At 40.7% G+C, this 21,065-nt stretch overlaps 1 protein-coding gene across 1 annotated transcript; it reads left to right on the forward strand.

Moving 5' to 3' along the window:
* The first annotated feature begins 525 nt into the window (after nt 1–525).
* Nucleotides 526–12,044, forward strand: rassf10b (Ras association domain family member 10b). The gene is made up of 2 exons (XM_057843353.1): nt 526–1,244; nt 6,583–12,044. The coding sequence occupies exons 1-2, from the start codon at nt 555–557 to the stop codon at nt 7,084–7,086; spliced, it is 1,194 nt and encodes a 397-aa protein (XP_057699336.1). The 5' UTR covers nt 526–554; the 3' UTR covers nt 7,087–12,044.
* Nucleotides 12,045–21,065: the final 9,021 nt, after the last annotated feature.

The following is a 21,065-nucleotide window of genomic DNA, read 5'->3' on the forward strand; positions in this document are numbered from 1 at the left end:
AAAGCCAAATCACCGCTCACTCTGTGACACGTGAAGGAGGGGGGGTGGAGTGTAGAGCAAGTGAAGGGGCCCCTTCAGGGAACTCAGACACAAGGCTTTCACTGGCACTATCGCACTTGTCGCTGCGACAGTGCAGTAAAGCTGCGTGTGCTAAATCTGTTGGCCCTTTGGGGGGCCCCTGCTGGCTGGGGGCCTTAGGCAATTGCCTGGTTTGCCTAATGGGACGCAACGCCTCTGAGTAACGCTACTCTTACTTGAGTAAAATTTTTGGCCACTCTACCACCCTCTGGTTAAATGATTACAATATAAAGGCTTAAGCATACATGGGCTCTGCAAACTTCGAGGAAGCTCATCAAATCCGGACCGCGTGTGACTTCATCTGGTCTGCCCCACATTCCGTTAATAGGTCTGGTGGCAGTCACGTGACCCACTCAAGTTTTCACTTTTTTCCCCTCCCCAAACTCCTTTTAAAGACTCCGCTACGCTTGTTTTAATGACGCCCGATTGGACGCAAAGCACTGAGTGAGTAACTGGAATATTGCGGGGTAATTGCAATGGATTCCGCGGGCGGGAGGATCTCGGTATGGGTGCGCGCGGAGGAGAAGCTCGTCCTGGGCTTGTCAAAACGCACCACCTGCGCCGATGTGGTCAAAGCCCTGCTGGAGGACGTCGACAAGCCTGAACACCAGCGCTACTGCATCGCCGAGAAATGGCGGGGCCTCCAGAGGGTTCTACCCGACCGCACCAGGATTTGGCGACTGTGGGTGGCGTGGGGAGAGGAACGAGACCGGGTAAGGTTTGTGCTCGTGGGCTGCAGCGAGGTGGCCCGGAGCGCAGAAGCGCGCCTGGTACCGCTCGGAAAATCCGACCTCGTGCCCTCCAAATGGACTCCGGGCGCCTCCTTGGCGGAGGTCCCGCTCGAAAGGCAGCGTCGGATCGTCAGGAAAGCTTTCAGAAAGTTGGAAAAGATGCAGAGAAAGCAGCCGACCTCCTCTTGCGCGGACAAGATGCAGACTTTGGCGCGTCTGGTGGTCTCCCAGGATCGCACTATCCGTCAGCAAGCGTTCAGGATTCGGCAGCTGGATGCGGAGATTGAAAGGCGGGAGGCCAAAGTGCATTCGGACCGGGCGCGAACACACGGCGTTAATTATGTGCAGGACACCTATTTATTAGAGGAGGAGGCAGACACAGAGGCTTCAAACCAGGTGTGCTCTTCGGAAGGCCTCCTACACCCATGTGCTCTGGTATGAGTTCTTTGAGAAACTAATTTCTTAAAATGTTACATTTTAAATCATCAGTTCCACTAATGGTACTCCCAGGTGGTAGCCACCTCCACACCATAAATTTACTGGCCACCCCACTGGCTTTTCATGCAGAATTTTTTCTTGAAATGTTTTTATTACATTCTTGTCAGACCTTGAGTATCAAACTTTAGGCCTGTGGGACAGCATTTTGTTGCCCATGCCATGTCACATCCAATTGTATAGTAGTATTATACAGTATATATATGGCGGAAAACACTCAGGTGACTTGAAGTTCCGCACTGAGACCCCCAATTTGACCAAATTTCAAAATTGTCCAATAAGCATGTGTGATACATCATTGGAAAGCTTAAAATCTCGATTTTCTGTGTGAAGAGAAATTTTGAACAGGAGGACATTCTTTATATTTAAAAAAAAAAAAAAAAAAAAAAAAAAGGTTTTTTAAACAGCAAAACCTTATCTGGAGGTGAGAGCACGCGAGAGCAGAATTACAGACACCATGACTTTAACGAGATATCGTCGCATACAGTGCCTTGCAAAAGTATTCGGCCCCCTTGAATCTTGCAACCTTTCGCCACATTTCAGGCTTCAAACATAAAGATATGAAATTTAATTTTTTTGTCAAGAATCAACAACAAGTGGGACACAATCGTGAAGTGGAACAACATTTATTGGATAATTTAATCTTTTTTAACAAATAAAAAACTGAAACGTGGGGCGTGCAATATTATTCGACCCCTTTACTTTCAGTGCAGCAAACTCACTCCAGAAGTTCAGTGAGGATCTCTGAATGATCCAATGTTGTCCTAAATGACCGATGATGATAAATAGAATCCACATGTGTGTAATCAAGTTTCCGTATAAATGCACCTGCTCTGTGATAGTCTCAGGGTTCTGTTTAAAGTGCAGAGAGCATTATGAAAACCAAGGAACACACCAGGCAGGTCCGAGATACTGTTGTGGAGAAGTTTAAAGCCGGATTTGGATACAAAAAGATTTCCAAGCTTTAAACATCTCAAGGAGCACTGTGCAAGCCATCATATTGAAATGGAAGGAGCATCAGACCACTGCAAATCTACCAAGACCCGGCCGTCCTTCCAAACTTTCTTCTCAAACAAGGAGAAAACTGATCAGAGATGCAGCCAAGAGGCCCATGATCACTCTGGATGAACTGCAGAGATCTACAGCTGAGGTGGGAGAGTCTGTCCATAGGACAACAATCAGTCGTACACTGCACAAATCTGGTCTTTATGGAAGAGTGGCAAGAAGAAAGCCATTTCTCAAAGATATCCATAAAAAAACTCGTTTAAAGTTTGCCACAAGCCACCTGGGAGACACACCAAACATGTGGAAGAAGGTGCTCTGGTCAGATGAAACCAAAATTGAACTTTTTGGCCATAATGCAAAACGATATGTTTGGCGTAAAAGCAACACAGCTCATCACCCTGAACACACCATCCCCACTGTCAAACATGGTGGTGGCAGCATCATGATTTGGGCCTGCTTTTCTTCAGCAGGGACAGGGATGATGGTTAAAATTGACGGGAAGATGGATGCAGCCAAATACAGGAACATTCTGGAAGAAAACCTGTTGGTATCTGCACAAGACCTGAGACTGGGACGGAGATTTATCTTCCAACAGGACAATGATCCAAAACATAAAGCCAAATCTACAATGGAATGGTTCAAAAATAAACGTATCCAGGTGTTAGAATGGCCAAGTCAAAGTCCAGACCTGAATCCAATCGAGAATCTGCGGAAAGAGCTGAAGACTGCTGTTCACAAACACTCTCCATCCAACCTCACTGAGCTTGAGCTGTTTTGCAAGGAAGAATGGGCAAGAATGTCAGTCTCTCGATGTGCAAAACTGATAGAAACATACCCCAAGCGACTTGCAGCTGTAATTAGAGCAAAAGGTGGCGCTACAAAGTATTAACGCAAGGGGGCCGAATAATATTGCACGCCCCACTTTTCAGTTTTTTATTTGTTAAAAAAGTTTAAATTATCCAATAAATTTTGTTCCACTTCATGATTGTGTCCCACTTGTTGTTGATTCATGACAAAAAATTTAAATTTTATATTTTTATGTTTGAAGCCTGAAATGTGGCTAAAGGTTGCAAGGTTCAAGGGGGCCGAATACTTTTGCAAGGCACTGTACTTACCTTGTTTCAATCCAAAAACTCCATGTAGCATGTATCACTGAGTGTCAAGACACAGCTGTGAATGGCCACAGCTGGATTTTGGGGGGGATTTTATGGGTGAAACATATAACAAGGGTCGCGATGCAGAAATCGCAGACATCAAGGAGTGGTCGAAATGTTCTTTTTCATATATTTACCCTTTTAAATGTTTTTTCCCCCAATTTTTCTTTGTTTGTATCGATTATGTATCATCTAACAAATGTGACAGTAACAAAAAAAAAAATACAACTAAGTGATAGTTATGAGGTGCTGTAGATGTCAGTGTCTTTTTTTACAGACGGCATTTTTTTTTTTTATTGTAACGTCATTTGTTTAAAAGTTTAAAATATGTGAGTGAATACATTTTTTTTAAGTGTTTTTTTTAAACGAAATATTAGACATCAATTAACGTTTTTAAGCTAAAAATGACAGACATTTTGAATCATAAATATAATTAATTACCTTCGTTTTATGGCTGGGCTGAAACAAAAGCAGTTGCGCAACGTCTGTAAACGGGGGTTTGCAGGGTAAAACGGACAAATTAAAAATAGTTCAGTAGCTTAATGCACAATGAATCTGCCATGGCATAGACATATTGCTCTACCAAACACAACCGTTGTTTTGGCTTAAAATACAGCAGTGTCTTTTAAAGAGGAGTGCAAGTGCAGAAAATGCTTTTCAGTCTTGTCTGTTTTCCGCCATATACAGTATGTATAATATTATATTATTATATTATTGCGAAGTAGGGAGGGATCACTGTATATACATAATTTTAAATGAAATGAATGAATGAATTGAAGAATACATTATGAAAAAAATCTATTATTTAAATAGTAATAGATACAAAGATAAAACGCAAATAAGAAAAGCCATGAGTGAAAAGAAAATATAAGTAGTTCTAATTAAAAATTGAAAAAACAAAAAAAATTAATAATAATAATAATAATAATAAATAAATAAATAAATAAATAAATAAATAAAAATAGGTTAACGATACAAATTCATATAAGTGCTGAAGAGCTTTTCGGATTTAGTTGTGATTTTACAAATATAAACTTTGGACGAGTTCATCGAAACAACTGCCATTTCTAATGCGGAACTGCGAGGATAATTTGTTAGTTAGTTTGTTAGATCATTAGTTTTTTAGCACTCCATCAATACTGCATTCCCAAACCCGGAAGTGTGACATAAATTCCAGAATGCAACAGAAGACTATCCACAGCGAGCATTGCAGCAGCAACGATATCAGTGATATTTCCACTGAAAATAACCATTCAGGATCGCTCTTTCATGACGCTGACGATGGCAAAGGCTCCCAAAAAGATGATCTAGAATTAATCCCTACATGTTTGAACCTGAGGCGTCACGTGACGACAATTTACCCGCAGCAGACGTTGGTGATGACACCGGTTGGCAGCTCGAGACTTTATGAAAGGAAGAGTGGTAGGCTTATGTCTAGCATCGTGATTTCTCCCTGAATCTTTCTTTCCCCTGTCGTTCTGTGATATAATTATCTGTAATTGCAAAAACAGACAAGTAATTATATAGATCTAGTAATAAATGTATCAAATTGACATGGATAGACAACCTGTCAGCTATCTTATGACAGGCAAGCAACAACAACAAAAAAACAGGGCGCAGTGCAACGAACAGGCAGTTGGTTTCACCCTCCTATATCAACAGAATTGCATCAAATTTTAGAATTAGAAAAGCCAGTAAAGGCTGATTTATGCTTCTGTGTGCCGGTGACAGTGAAGCGACAGCGTAGACCTACTACAGCGTCAATGCGCATTCTAAGTTCTGCGTCAAGGGAACGGGTTACGCTGTTATTCACTGCCATGCCACTAGAGGGGTGTGGCTTTGTACGGTTTTGGGGGACTCTTGTCGAATTCCTTTAGTTTTCCTCCGGTCTTTGACAGCAATGGCAACAGAGATGGAACGTGTGTATTTGCAGCTGCAGCTAATCAATATTGAACAAAAAATGTTGTTAATACAACAAATGTTGAAGCGTAGGCGACACAGAAGACGTTTGCTAATGTTTGAAAACGGAGGTGTTGTTGTGCTGAACCAGAAACAACGTTCTGAGCGGACCAATCACATTCCTTCGACGTTTATGTCACGCGCATTGATGTGACGCGTAGTCAGGATTTTTTGGAGATGCACGTCGGGCTATGTTGTGGGGTCATAAATCGGGTCTGCGTTAATGGCGTAGTTTCGCTGTCACCGCTACGCAGAGGCATAAATCAGCCTTAAGGGTCTGCTTATGTCTTTAAAAACCAAGGTTGGCTCCTCCTAGGCTTTCAAGATGTCGTCGTTAAAATGTTGAGAGAGAAAAAACGATCAAGGAATCCTTGCAGAAGAAGGTTTCTTGGGCCGCTCATAGGGTCTCGAGCATTCGTGTGAACAATTAATCGCTACACATCGAGATGGCATGATGAATCTCGCGAGTAAAACTCAGAAAATGTTTGCAATATACGGCGAGGATAGTGTGGTGCTATACTTTCGTATTGGAGTGCTGGCAAGGTCTTTGGGAAATGACGTCATCAGGTAGCGGCCGGCAGCGAGCCGCGTCCCTTGTTGCTAAGGTGTTGTTATGGCAGTAACTCAAAACATATGCGGTCAATTGAAAACAAATTTTGGGAAATGTGACTTTTGAGACAGCAAATGATGCATTCAATACAATTTAACTGAGTAAAACGCTCATGAATTGAAGTCATCACCTGCCCTTTAACTCAGTGGTCTCCAACCTGGTCATCAAAGGCCTGCTGTGGGTGCAGGATTTCATTCCAACCAGACAAGATGACGACACTTTCTCACCAATCTGGTGTTTTACAAGTGCAATCAGTTGACTGCAGTCAGGTGCTGCTTTTTTTAGCAGAAACCTCATTGGCTCAACTATCTGTGCTGGAACAAAAACCACGACCCACAGCAGGCCTTTGAGGACCGGGTTGGAGACCACTGCTTTAACTCTTTGGCTGCCATTGATAGCAATAGACATTCAATCCTTTTAAACTGGCAGGGTTGGAAATGAATGATCAATTTTCAGTGCCACTCACGGCAATATATGTTCAGTCTATTTCAACTGGGTGAGGCTGGCAGCAAATTATGGCAGTCACTTTGTAGTCTTTCATTTTTTTCAGTGTCATGAGGCGAATGTGGACATGATGACGATGCAGATGGAAGCAGAGCTGGATGAGTGCTGCACACAGATGAGGTCAGAGGAGGAAGAGGACGAGCCATCCTGGTCCTTCATCAAAGGCGAAGACGAGATGTTTGTGAAGGAAAAGCTGAGGAGCTTGTTGGATGCCACTTTGTACGTGGGTCTGTGCCTCCGCTCGGATTTGGAGGCTATTAGGGGCGATTTGGAGCTGAGCCGCCAGATTTGCAGCAGCCGCGAGGAGGAGATGAGGGATTTACTGGAGAAAATCAACTCTTTGGGTTCGGAGGATGGGGCGAATGACGAGGGGGGGACAGATAATGTGGAGATGAGGAGGAGTGCTTTGGAGAGGAAAAGCGAGTGGGTGGAGCAAGCCAGAGGTTACTCCAAATGTCACAGAGGGAATGACGACGACTCGGACACGGGTTTAAGCTCCCTCCACAGCCAGGAGTCCGACAGCCTCACGATCTGCCAATCGCTGGTTTAGAACTGTCTGAGCCACATTTCTACTCCGGAATCAGTCCTTCCTAAACCATGCACCTGACCACTTTCAGGTGTAGTCCACCTTTCGCCTGAGGTCAGCTGGGATACATTCCAGCATCCCGCTACCCTGTGAATGATAAGCGGTGTTGAGAATGGCTGGATAAACCATGTACTGTATCTGGCTTGCAAACTGCTTGATTGTGAACATTGTTCCAGTTTCAAGGACTAGATCAGATCTCGGTGGTATATGGGGCCTTTAGGACCAGACAACTACAGTATTTGTCATGTCTGTCTCTAAAACTATAACATGTCTCTAACTCGATACCTTGACCAATTTCGCGGACCCTAAAATCAAGCCACCATCTTTGTTTTGCTCTAAAAACTGAAGCAGTCTGAACTACCCTTTTTATATTTATGAACTAGTCCTATTCGAACCATGCCTCTGACACAAGAACAGGATCAGTCGGTACTTGTCTCTGACTGAAGGACCAGACTAGCCTAGGCCATGTCTTTTACTTTGAAACTGGATCTTTTTTTATCATGTCTGTCTCTATACTCTAGACCTGCACTACCTTGGATGGTTTCTCTGACACTATAATTGGAACAGTCAGGACAATGTGTCTGCCTCTAAAACCAAACTGTTGGACCTTGTTTATTTCTCTAGAAATACATTCCTAACTGAAAAACCAGATCATTTTCAACCATTTATCCAGTCTATATGAACTCGATTTCCTAATCTACAGTAAGTAGAATTGGGCCTGTATAAACCATGCCTCTTACTCTAGAACTGGACTAGTGTCCATGTCTCTGACTTTTTAACTGGGTCCGTCAAGTCAAAATCAAATCTACAGTATTTAGATTTAGTCTGAACCATGTTTCCCCACTGTGAAACTAGATTAATTCTAAGCCATGTTTCTGACTGTGGAACTGGACCAACCTAGACCATCTTTCTGACCCAGACCTGGCTTTTTTAATTTAGCTCTATTTTGTTTGTTTGTTTGGATGGTCTCTCTGACTCCACTGTAACCATTTGGACTGTCTTTACCCTAAATGGTCAGGCCAATATATCTGATTGTAGAATTCAGAAGGTTTGAATCATGTATCTGATTCTGGAAGAAAACTAGTTTGGAGCACATTTCCTGACTCTAGAACTGAAACCATGTCTCTGATTTTACAATTGGACAACCCACTACAGTACAATTTAATGGCATCCATTTGTTTTTATAACAGCTGACATAACTTTGCCATCTCTAAAAAACGTTAAAATGTCATTTTAAGAAATAAAATGACACCTTTTCCTTCTCCTTTCTTCTATCCTGTATTGGAGCAAGTGCTGCTGTGACTTTTTACACAAACACCAAAACAGTGGAGCTGCACAGTTTTGTACCGCTTCAGTCAAAACATTTGAGCGACTTGATGAGAAGCACCCATGCCCGATTGTGAACCAGACAATTTAGATACAAACCCATACTTGACTCTCTTAATACGTATCTTTTGCATCTTCCGAGTCAACAACTTACACACACACACACACCAAAGACTCAACAATTTAACACACACATCACAGAAGTTCTTTAAAACACCAAGAAAAGTGGCAACACATAAAAAAATCTCAAACGTGGACAAATTCACACTACTCAAAAACTTACATGCACATGACAAAAAAACTGCATAAAAAACACACACAAAAACCTTACATTCACACCAGAAAAACTCACCCAACAAAAACACATACAGCTAAAAAGCATGCAAATGAAACAAAATCCAACAAAACCCTCACAACCTAAAAAAAAGCCACACAACAGAAAAAGCTCTTGCACAAAAACCTGAAACACCGAAAACACACCTTAAATTAATGCATCTACCCCCCCCCCCCAAAAAAAACCTTTCCGTCAAAAACACTTTGAAAAATGAATGCACCAAAAATCAAACCAAAAAGTAATACAACCAAAAATCCCTAAAACAAAACTTTCACATGAAACAAAAAAACCTTCTCAGGTCTTAATGCACAAATCCGATTTTTTTCGTGTTTTTCCGACTCAAGTCAGGTCTTAACACGACAGTCTGAACGCGACAGGTCGCATAAAAATGGACCATTTCAAATTTGAGCTTGGTGACTTTCGTATGTGGTTAAAATCCGATCCGCGCCACATTTTTCCAGAATGTGGCTGCGGTCTGAACTGTCAAGTCCCCCGAATTGGAATTCATGCAGCAATTACGTCAGCAAAGAGCGAGAAAGACAGGGCGCTACGTTAGCAACGGAGCAGTGTTAGCGTTATCACTGAACTTGAACGCAGCTTTTAGGGAAGAGGCGAGCTTGACAACAGTCATAAGAAAATAAAATGGGGGTGGAAAGGAATCTGTGCTTCAAATGAGCAATATTTCAAGATTGCGTACCCGGCCGAGAGTCGAGGCAAACTGTCCGTAAATGTGTGCGTCATTTGTATATAAGACTAAACAGAGATTATTTATGTCTATTTTTCCGTCTTCTTTTTGGACATTAATATATGATCACCCTAGAATGAAGTTGAGCCAGCATTTGTTTTGATGCTCCTGCGCATGCAGGTCAGTTTGCACAGGGCATCTCGGACTGCGAATTAGTGCGCATGCGTGATACTTGAACGGGCCTAATGGACAAAGGCAGTCTGAATGGGCACGCTCCCCCCAAAAAAACATGACAAAGAATTGGAATTGTTCATTAAAGACCTGTTGTATTAAACTAGCCTAAAACACACAAAAACAAATATCATGCATGAAAACACACAAAAAAATCCTCACATGCATTATAAAAAAAAACACTCAACAAAAAAAAAAGGGCTAAAAATAAACAAAAAAGTAATTCACCATAACTCTTTAATTTACGCACATCTTCATGCATACAAAAAACATACACCCCAAAGTATGCATTAGAAATTCTTGCACTCTAAAACTCTCACAAGACTCACATGCAAAAAAAATGTAGCAAAAATACTCTCAAACACAACTTCTGATGTATGGACACATGAAAATTCAGACAAAATACCCTCCCCCAATACGCATACATAATTTCTCACTCTCTGAAAACACTGGCACACAGAAGTATGGCATGATATATATATATAAAAAAAAGTCCGCTTGCGCATCTTGCTTCTCAACTGTTTCATCGTCAGCACAGAGTGGCATCAATGAAGTTGACCTTTAAGTGTAAACAGCAAACAACAGTGAAAGACGAGAACATTCCTGTCCTTTTGTGTGCGTGTATGTATGTGAGCCTGTTGGCTGTTTCCCACAAGACAGAATGGAATTGCACACATTTCAAGTTGCGATTATGTGAAGAGTCCAAGACGTCTGAAGCCACTTCAAGCGCATTCAGGAATCTAGAGGGCTCCTCTTGTTGGAACTGAGCTTCGCACATAGACAGAATATGCCACAAGTTGAAATATTTGCCCGTATTCAAGGCGTGTTCTTTTAAGTCTCTCCACAGTTTATGCAAATTATAGAGCAGAGGTGGGTAGTAACGAGTTACATTTACTCCGTTACATTTACTTGAGTAACAGTGGTGCTACCAGTTTCACCAATGAGACGTCGCAACAATAATCAAATGACTCCATTATACCAATGTTTTCCGTCACCTGCCTAGGGAATGCGGATGTAAATTAGCATTCTTGCTATAATCCGTCATATTTATATCTTTTTGATGTGTCTAATAGATGTTCATCAATGTGCACTGTCCCTATCAATTTTTTTAAAATAACTAAATAAATAAATAAATAAATGAATAAAATCAGACTAAAGGTTGCCGTTCTATGATCACGCCGGCCTCTTCAATCTAGTGTTGCACCAATACCATTTTTTGGCCCCGATACCGATACCTGGCTGTGCAGTATCGGCCGATACCATACCGATATCACTTCGTTTGAAATTTATATTACAAGGGAATCCAGTAGAACGTTTTATTGCATACCTGGTATGGATGACAATAGTTCAATAAACCTTTTTCTCTCAAAGGTCAAAATACTGCTAAATTCGTAACATGTATAATACTAGCCCAACAGTAAGAAAGTAAAAATACAGTGAATGAACCAAATAAACTTTTTTAAACCCTAAGTTTTGCCTCTGAAAGGCCAAACAGTGCATCTTTCATGAATTTATTAGTAATAATAACTGACCACAGCATCCTGTCTCTCTATTAGCCTCCCTCTCTGTGCACCAGCCGCAACACACACTTAGCCACTTAGCTTAGCTTACTTCTACAGCACTTTGGAATAGGCTTACCATCTGTCCTTTAAAATAAGGAATCCTTCCGAACTGGGAGTTGTGTTCCGTATTAGAACTTTCTATTTCTGAAAGGTCTCAAATTACTGCAGCATTTCTTTCAGTAAAATATAATAAAAGTAAAGTAGCTAGTGAACTGACCAAGGATTGTTGCTCAGGTCCAGCCCCCTTCCTCTGGACAGCAGTCCTGCTGTTGCAGCCTCAAACTCTTTGTGTTCGTTCACATGTTTCGTCTTCAAATGTTTTATCAGGTTCGAGGTATTGAAACTGGCCTCTCGAAACTTTCAAGCCGCAAATCTTGCTGGCAGCCATTGATTGTAGTCGACGGAATTTCTATGCTTAAAGATTTCCAGACCAGCGCCATTTCTACTGGTTTGTTTTTCCTCCATATGAAAAAGCTGCCCGGCATTGGTTAAGAGCAGCTATTGGCCCGCTGTCATTGGTCTGGAGCAGGCCAATAGCTTGGCATGCAAAGTGATCACGTGTCATCACACAACACAGAGACAGAGTGTAGTGAGCATCAGGAGGAAAAAAGCCTGCAGTCAAGTGTTATAATACTGGACCGGTAAATGGTATCGGCGCACTGTTTGTTGGTACTCGCGGATACGAATACCACCATTTCGTGTCGGATCCCCCCCACCGATATCGGTATCAGTAGTTCAATCACGTGGTGTCTTTAAAGCACTGTAAAAATATTAGATAGTTGACATAGAGCACTGCCCTCAACATGACTCAAAAGCACGGCTTCACCCAGTTTTTATTTGGCGCCAGTTGACCACGGAAAACCGGAGATATGATACCATTATGTAAAAAAAAAAAATTTTTTTAAAATTAAAAATTAAAAATCAAACATCAATTTTACAACATTCAATTTTTTAACAATTTTACTCATTGAGTATTCTTTTCATTAAATACTTTTTTACATGTACAGTACTTGGGTTTCATTTTTTTGAAAAACTACTTTTACTGAAGTAATATTATTTTGAGGTAGCGCTATTCCTACTTGAGTAAAATTTTTGGCTATCCTATCCACCTCTGCATTTTAGTGGTACAAAGAAAAGTGTAACGTTGTTTTGAGGCTCATTTAAAATAGGAGACAAAAGAAGAATATGACTGAGATGCTCTTTTTTTTTTTTTTTTTTTAACACACGACCGCACGCCAAAAATAATAATAAAGAATGTGCGCCCTACAATATTTCAGTATTGACCAAGGGACCGCTCGTATCTCAAAAACCGCTTCAATGGAATCGCCCGTAAGTGAAAAGTTTCATTTCCTGTTGAAATTCCAATGGTTATTATTCCATCATCCAATTTAACGGTTTGCTTGGTCTCTTGTTGTTCATTTCCTTAGCCATCAAGAAAAATCTGTCAATGGTGTTCCCTAATCCCAGGAATGTGTCACTTTGTGATCCTGCAAATGTTTTCTTTTTTTGGCGTGCGTGTTTGAGTGACTGTCCATGAGGTTACTAATGAAGATAACAGTGTTAAAGAATGAGGTGCTCACACAGCATTTAACCCGCCGCTAACACCCTGAGGGGTACTCATTAGAATCCATTGTGCTGTTGGCAGGTGTTTTAATCCTGTAAGGCTGCATGGTGACCTTTGCACCCATACTACGGGGTGCTCAAGGCCTAGCAAGTAAATTCTGAGTAAGGGACGATTTGGAACAGTATTTTTCCAAATCAAACGTCCCAAAAAAACTTTTGCTCCATGGTGCAGTGTTTCATGGGCGTTCTTGTTGTGTGTATCACTTACAAACTATCCATAACGCCTGCGTAAATCCAAGGAGTTAGCTTCCTCTGTTCCATTAAAAAGAAAGTTGCTGAATGAACACGGCTGCGGGGAAAAATAAAAGGAACAATGTCAGTCGGGTCAACGCCCCAGATTTTTTTTTGTGTGTGTGTTTGTTTGTGTGTGAGGAGGGCTGGCTTCAAGTATCATTGCAGTAGATTGTCTTGCAGACACAGATTCACAGATTATTTGCTAACTAACTGAACCTATACGCTTAAAAAAAAAAAAAAGTCACTAGTTAAGGTGAACACTGTTATTTAGCTTGGTTATAATTAATACAAAAAGCACATTCAATGCTGAATCTAGTGAGAGCTGACCTGCAGCGCCTTCTTGTGGTCGTTTCATGATAGTGTCATTACACATTCAATTCATTCAAATTTTTTTTTTGCTTTATAAACGCACAAATGTGCAGAGACATGGCCTCCTGGATCCCTTTATCAAAGTTGGGTAGAGTAGCCAAAATTGTACTCAAGTAAGAGTAGCGTTACTTCAAAATAATATTACTAAGTTAAAGTAGTCATCATCGAAAAAATGTACCGTAATTTCTGGACTATAAGGCGCACCTGACTATAAGCCGCCACTCACCAAATTTGACATGAAAACGGCATTTGTTCATAGATAAGCCGCTCTGGACTATAAGCTGCAGTTGTCCTCATTGTATTATGGGATATTTACACCAAAAGATATTAACTGGTCACACTTCATTTGACAATGGCATCTTAAGACTGTCATGAGACCAAATGAACCACCATTAAGCTTTGAACCAATTGGGTGCAAAGCCTTATTGTTTCTAAAAGCTTCATTTGGCCATCACTGCTCCCTTGGGGGAGACAGTCAACCTCTGCTGCCACCTGCTTTCAACACTTTTGTCATCCAACATTCCTCCTAGCATGCATTGCAGCGCTACAGATGTAAATAGCAATCAAAATTCATGTTCTGTGCTAATTATTTCTTCAGTTACTGTTCCAGTTGTTTCATTAACTGCTAGTTATGGTATTTGGAAACATTTTCTTGGATAGTGGTGCCATAATACTGTCATATGGCAGTCATAATTATTACATGACAAGGTCATAAGCATTAATGAATGCTTATAATAGAGGTCTGTTAGTGTCATCCAGCAAATTATCTCACTTTTGAATGGCCGTAAAAGATCTGAGCTGGACATAAATGGAGTTAATGAAATAATATGCCACATGACACATATTGACATCTATCATAAGCATTCAATAATGCCCATGATAGTGTCATGTCATAATTATGATGTTCTTATGATAGTCTTATGATGCCGCTGTCAAATAAAGTGTTACCTATTAACCCAAATAAATCAACAAACAAGCCGCATTGGACTATAAGCCGCAGGATTCGAAATGAGGGAAAAAAGTAGCGGCTTATAGTCCGAAAATTAGGGTACTCATGTACAAGCAGGGGTGAAAGTGGTTAGAATTTCTTGCCGGAACTCCCCGAAGTGAAAGTCGCCACGGAGCCAGAAATTTTATTTTTTTATTTCTATAACACATACAAAAATTGTATTTTTTCAATGATTTGCAAAATAAAAGTTGACAAAAACAGCTTTTATCCCAACCTCCATCTCCTAATTTTTATTTTCCCTCATTTCCTCACATACTAAATGCCAAATCTCTTTTAACTACAAAAGAACATAGGATGTATATTAAAATTGAAGATAATGTAAACATTTACTTTTGGTTGTCTTTTTAATAATAAAGATATAAGTAAAATACATTCAGAAAAATAAGTAGAAATGACTTATATTAGGCAGAATGAAATGGAATATATTTTGAAGATCGCGCAAACATTGACTTTTTTAAATCATAAGGAAATGAATAAGTAGCCTAACATAAATGAACAAATATAAGTCCAAAGTGCACATGATAAGATGTTCTGAACCTCCCCATCAGAGCAAATAAAACTAAATATGATAAATAAGCCACCTTAACTCTTTTCTTGCTCTTACAGATTTGATCCATTTTCTGTTGCATTGCCCTTTTTCCTTTTTTTGCTGTTTCAGAAAACATGCACATTTGAACCAATCAGAGCAAACTATCTTTGGTGATTGTCAGTATGTCAGTCATTTGAACAGATAAATGAGTCCAGGCGTTTTGCTTGCTGCATGCATTCGCACATTGACTTGACTTGTCATCGTCAGACTCAGATAACTGTTGCAGCTAGGGAAACCTCCATGCCGTCCGTGGAATAAAATAAACAATAAATATCGGTGGAAACGGATTACGCTACACAAGCACTTTATTATGCTTGTTGTTAACACTTGTGTATGTAAATCTGATTGTGGTAGATTGTTTTCTTCTTGAAGATGAAATGCATGTGTGGCAGCATTGTTAGGGCCTCGGCCCCGCCTTCCTAGGACCTGGCCCACCTTGGGCAAGTGTGAGTGTTTTTATTGATTTGCAGGTTGGACGCCAGACGGGTGGAGCGGCCACAGCTGCTGGCAATACCAATCAGCCATTTTATAAGCCAGTGGACGCCACCACCTCGTTGCCCGATCAACTCGTCTGTTACTCACGACAGTTGTATCTCGCATTTCTTACATGATATCTGCTCACTGGCTCACGACTACCTTGCTTTCGTCCCAGGTCCTGTTTTCTGCGCGCCCTTCGTCGGATTCCACGCCTGCCTCCCTTCCGAGCCTCCTCGTCAGCTTAACTACCCGCTGAGCCAAGCAAACTTCCACCCACCACGCTCTTTCTCATGATCGCTAATAAAATACTGCTCGCCAGAACCCGTTTGTCTGCACTGGGATCCCTTCTTGCTCACGCACACCCTAACAAGCTTTACATATAAATATACATATATATTTTTTTACATAGCGTTTTGACAGTTGCCGTCATATTTTCGGAATCAAAGCACCGTATACTGGAACAGCGTTCCGGCCCTAATCATATACCGGAACTGCATTCCTGACCGTTCGTTCCCGCCCACTTTCACCCATGAGTACAAGTAAAAAAAATATCCGGTCAAAAGAATACTCAAGAAATGAGTAATATTTTGAGTAACTGCTTACAATGTACGTTTTTTTTTTTTTTTAATATGGTATTTTTTTTCCTCAGCGCATACAGCAAATACAGTGGTACCTTGAATACGATCGCTTCGACACACGGTCTTTTCGACATCCGACGTAAAATTTGACTCACCATTTGTTTCTACATCCGACGACATGCACGAAATACGACGCATCCGTGAACTGGCTCAACAATACATCTTCACGGTCTTCCTCTGACCATCGTTCACCAGTTTTTATGAGTTAAGGTGACAATTATTATTGTGGTAACATTGCCAAAGAAATCGCCCGCTTCACCAGGTTTTTATCATTTATTTTAGAACTTATCCAAAACAAAACGCCTACTGTCCGCCGCAGTTGACTGGGTTCTCAAGAAAACATTGAAAGTGAAAGCAAACTCTCAACCTCACCACTCCCTCTCTCTGTCACGTCAGCTGCGCGTTGCGTTCAAGTACAGCAAAAAGCGTCCGCCACGTTAGAACCCATTTCGTTACATTATTACAGGAATTATTATTATTATTATATTATTTCAATTTTTATTTATAATTTATTTGTATTGCTATGTGTAATTGCCATTTGTAATAGGGCCAGCAGTATTTATTAAGGATTTAGTGTAGGTAATTACTGCCATCACTTCAATTCTAAAGAAACCTGGTGCCGACTCCTCAAATTTCAACAACTTCTGTCCCATATCCAACCTACCTTTCATCTCTAAAATCCTTGTAAGAACTGTTGCCTCTCAACTCCGTTGTCATCTATTCCACAATAACCTCTATGAGCAGTTTCGCCCACTCCACAGCACTGAAACAGCACTTGTTAAAATAACCAATGACCTCCTCATGGCAGCCGACTCTTGATTTCTCACCATCCTCATCCTCCTGGACCTAACTTCAGCTTTTGACACCATCAGTCACGCCACCCTCCTCCACTGTTTATCCACTATTGGCATCACCAACACCCGTTGAACCGGTTCTCATCCAACCTTTCTAGACGTTCTCATTACATTCAACTCAAGTACCTTAAATCCACTCCCTCACCTGTTACCTCCGGAGTCCCTCAGGGCTCTGTCCTCAGGCCCCTATTGTTCATCATCTACCCCCTTCCCATTGGCAATATTTTCCGTAAATTCAACATCAACTTTCACTGTTACGCCTACTTCCGAACCCTCCTCCTCTCTCCTGCCAAACTTCCTGCCTGACTGTATCACCGAAATAAAAAACTGGTTCACCCATAAATTCCTCAAACTCAACAGCAGTAAAACCGAAATCCCCTCACATTCGACAACTCCACTGTTTCACCCTCCCCCCAAGTTAAGAGCCTGGGTGTCATCCTATACAATACACTCTCTTTTTAGTCACACATCAATAATATTACCCGGATTGCCCCCTACCACCTACGCACCATAAACCGCCTCCGCCCCTCCCTCACCCCCCAATCTGCTGCCATCCTGGTTCATAGTCTTGTCACTTCTCGCCTGGATTACTGCAACTCCCTCCTCTGTGGCCTCCCTCAAAAGACCCTACATAAACTGCAACTTGTCCAGAATTTAGCCACTGGCATTATAACCCGTACCCCATTCATCCACCACATCACTCCAGTTCTCTGACAGCTCCATTGGCTCCCAGTCCACATCCACATTCAGTTCAAAGTTCTCCCCCTCGCATTGAAGGCCATCTACAACCTTACCTGTCCGACCTCCTCCATATTACAATGCCCAGCCGTGCCCTTAGGTCCTCCACCTCCATACACTTGTCTGTTCCCCCCGCTCTCCTCAGCACCATGGGAAGCAGAGCATTCAGCCACTCTGCTCCCCGGCTTTGGAATTCACCACCACCCGACCTCAGAAACACAGACTCACTCCCCCTTTTTTAATCGAAACTCAAAACTCACCTGTTCAGCCTCGCATATCCATAACAATCCCTGATTTCCGTGTGTGTTACTGTTCTGCTAATTATTTTTATATTTACTATTTATATATACTGTATATATGTATTTATATTATTTTTTATATTTGGATTTATGGAGGATAGCTGGGGAAAATGGCGGCCGCTGTGTCTGACCACACTCGAAGTTGAGGACATCGAGGACATCTACCTGTTCATTACGCTGATGGCTGTGATTCTTCTGCAAGGGCTTGGAGCCCACTGGATTCGTCTGATCTTTAATTTGTCTAACTGTTTTTTAAATGATTGTATGGCGACCTTGAGTGCCAGAAAGGCGCCTTCAAATAAAATGTATTATTATTATTATGTTTTTGGGCTGTGGAATGAATTAATCGAATTATAATGTATTCTTATGGGAAAATTCTTCTCGACATAGGACCATTTCAACTTACAAACAAGGTCCTGGAACGAATTAACTTTGTATGTAGATGTAGCACTGTACTTAATTTTTTATGGTGCTCTAAAGATGATGTGATTGAACAGGCTGGCGCAATAGAGGAACGGCAAGCTTGAGTCTGATTGATATAATGGAGTCATGTGATTATTGTTGTGACATCTAATTGGTGAAACTGGTGGAGCTACTGTTGGCATCTCTGACAAAAATAAAGTCAATATGTTGAATAAAGAGGAAAAATGTAATGACTCTAGTGTAGCCCAAAATAGTGGAGTAAGTTACTTTAAAGTTAAAAATGTAGCGCAGTACTACTTACCTTTTATATACAGCAATCTTCATCATTCACAAATTAACCTCCTTAGCATGGAATAAACTGCATTATATCAAGGGCGTAGGTTTGCATAAGGATGGTAGGGACATAACACTACCAACTTTTCAGGATGCTAAAATTGTTCCTACCAACTTTTAAGCATCCTTATTCGCATTAATAATGAGTTTAGGTATACAGGGAATTTAGATATTCTTCCCATATGTTGTAAGGATAGAATTGACATAATTATTTTCATTATGTTTATGTTTGCTAATAAAAAACAGACATTTATTCTGGAAGTTTTCAAAATGTGTCTTTAGTAGTTTTTGAAAACAAAGGTTTGAATTTTACAGTGTATCACCTGAACCAATGCACATAAAAGTTTGTATTAGGGGTGCACGATATCCATTTTTTGAAACCGATACCGATATTGATAACTTCCTGCTCCTTAAGGCCGATACCAATACGATAACGGATAATATATAGAGAATTTTAAAATGTATATTAACCTGAGTTTTTTAACACCTGTAGGTCAAAAATACTAGTGGTGGATTCAGCATAGATTTGCCTTTGACCTCACCAGAATTTTCATGTTGACATAAACATTATTATAAGGAACAAAACAAAGACGAGTTTTTACTTCAAATAAAGTGCCCATATTTATTTTTTCAAATCAATATAATTGGAGTCCATCACAATCAATCAGTCAATATCATTGACAATGTGTTCCCCTGAAAAAATGAGCACTGACCTAAAACATTAACCCAACAGGTATTGTGCTTTGTCAGGAGATAAAACATTTGGTGTAACAGGAGAGGAGGCTTTTGCGTACTTGGTCCATGAAACAACTTTCTTACCTGGCAATTATAGGACAGCAAGCCTATCAATAACCAAAAGGCCTCTCAAGAACTTGAAAACATAACACTGTAAAATGCAAACATTTGGTAATTGCCATAGTAAGGTGTATCACTCAGTGATGGAAAAATATGGCCTCAAGGATTGTAACAAAACTTTGCATACTGGCAAAACATGAGTGGAAACGAACGCACATATCCCAATCCACCGACACCATCCCAAAAATATTGTATATTATCGGGCCGATAAATAACGTGCAGCTCTAGTTTTTATCAGTCAATACGGATTTATTTTGCATTGATCATTCAGCCTATCAATTAATTAGGTTCATATTCATGAGAAATGTGGCTCTTTGCCCCGTTCACCCAATCTGTTTGGTAAGATGTAGGCTATGCTGTTATATCATTCCCTACAAATGTTGAGACCAAACCTACCCCCTTGCATTATATGAAAACAATGTGGCCATGGTGAGTCAACCAAAGTAGCTAACCAAATTCTTTTAGTTTTACTATCACAATATATATTGCAAACCCCCAAAAGTCGCAATGTCAGTTTTTTTCCAATATCTCAGCCCTACTACTCAGCTTCAGCATTCGATGAAGCCAGTCTCTCAAATGGGCCGTTTACATGGTGACGCTCCGAGAATACGACAAATTTCATGTTTGCATTTACAGTGGGGAGAACAAGTATTTGATAGTGTATCAAATACTTGTTCTCCTCACTGTATATGGTTGCGGAGCAAGCCCAGCAATCGAATCCTTCCACTTTGGAGCCCGGAATAAGATCTGTGTCTTTGCCTTCCGTTTTTTCTGTCATAATATAAAGGCGAGTCCATTCCGCAACACAATTGTTGTCTTGGTGTCGCAGCATCACCATGTAAACGGCCTCAAAAAGTCCTTCATTAGCACAGATGTCAAAATCTGACATGTTGAAATCAATAAATGAAACTGTAGAATTTCAGTATTTTGTTTTACACAAATTTAAATAACAAAATAATAATCTAATACGATAGAGCAATCTTGGTCGTGATTTTGACATTTTTTTACCTTCACTGGACATTTTCTCTTTGTTCTGCAAAGTTTATTCAAGTTGTGGAAATATACACATATCTCGCAATATCTTGCTTTGTGTCTTTTTCACGGCCATTGAGTTAGACATCAAATCCATTTTACCTGGAAAGGTTGAGTGATATTACACTGCCATTGACAATGGACATCGAATCCAATTTGACTGGGGGGCTGGTAGACATCAAATGAAAGTTGGTAGCCCTCCCACTCAAAATAGATCATTTCATCGCAATGAGTTCTTAAAAAAAAAAAAAGTAAACCCCAAAATCTCTGGAAGGACCCATCACCAGTTAAGCAATTTTTGCAGCAAAATGCTCAATGGTGATTAAGCAAAA

Source organism: Corythoichthys intestinalis, chromosome 1 (assembly GCF_030265065.1).
Source record: "Corythoichthys intestinalis isolate RoL2023-P3 chromosome 1, ASM3026506v1, whole genome shotgun sequence".
NCBI classification, from domain to species: domain Eukaryota; kingdom Metazoa; phylum Chordata; class Actinopteri; order Syngnathiformes; family Syngnathidae; genus Corythoichthys; species Corythoichthys intestinalis.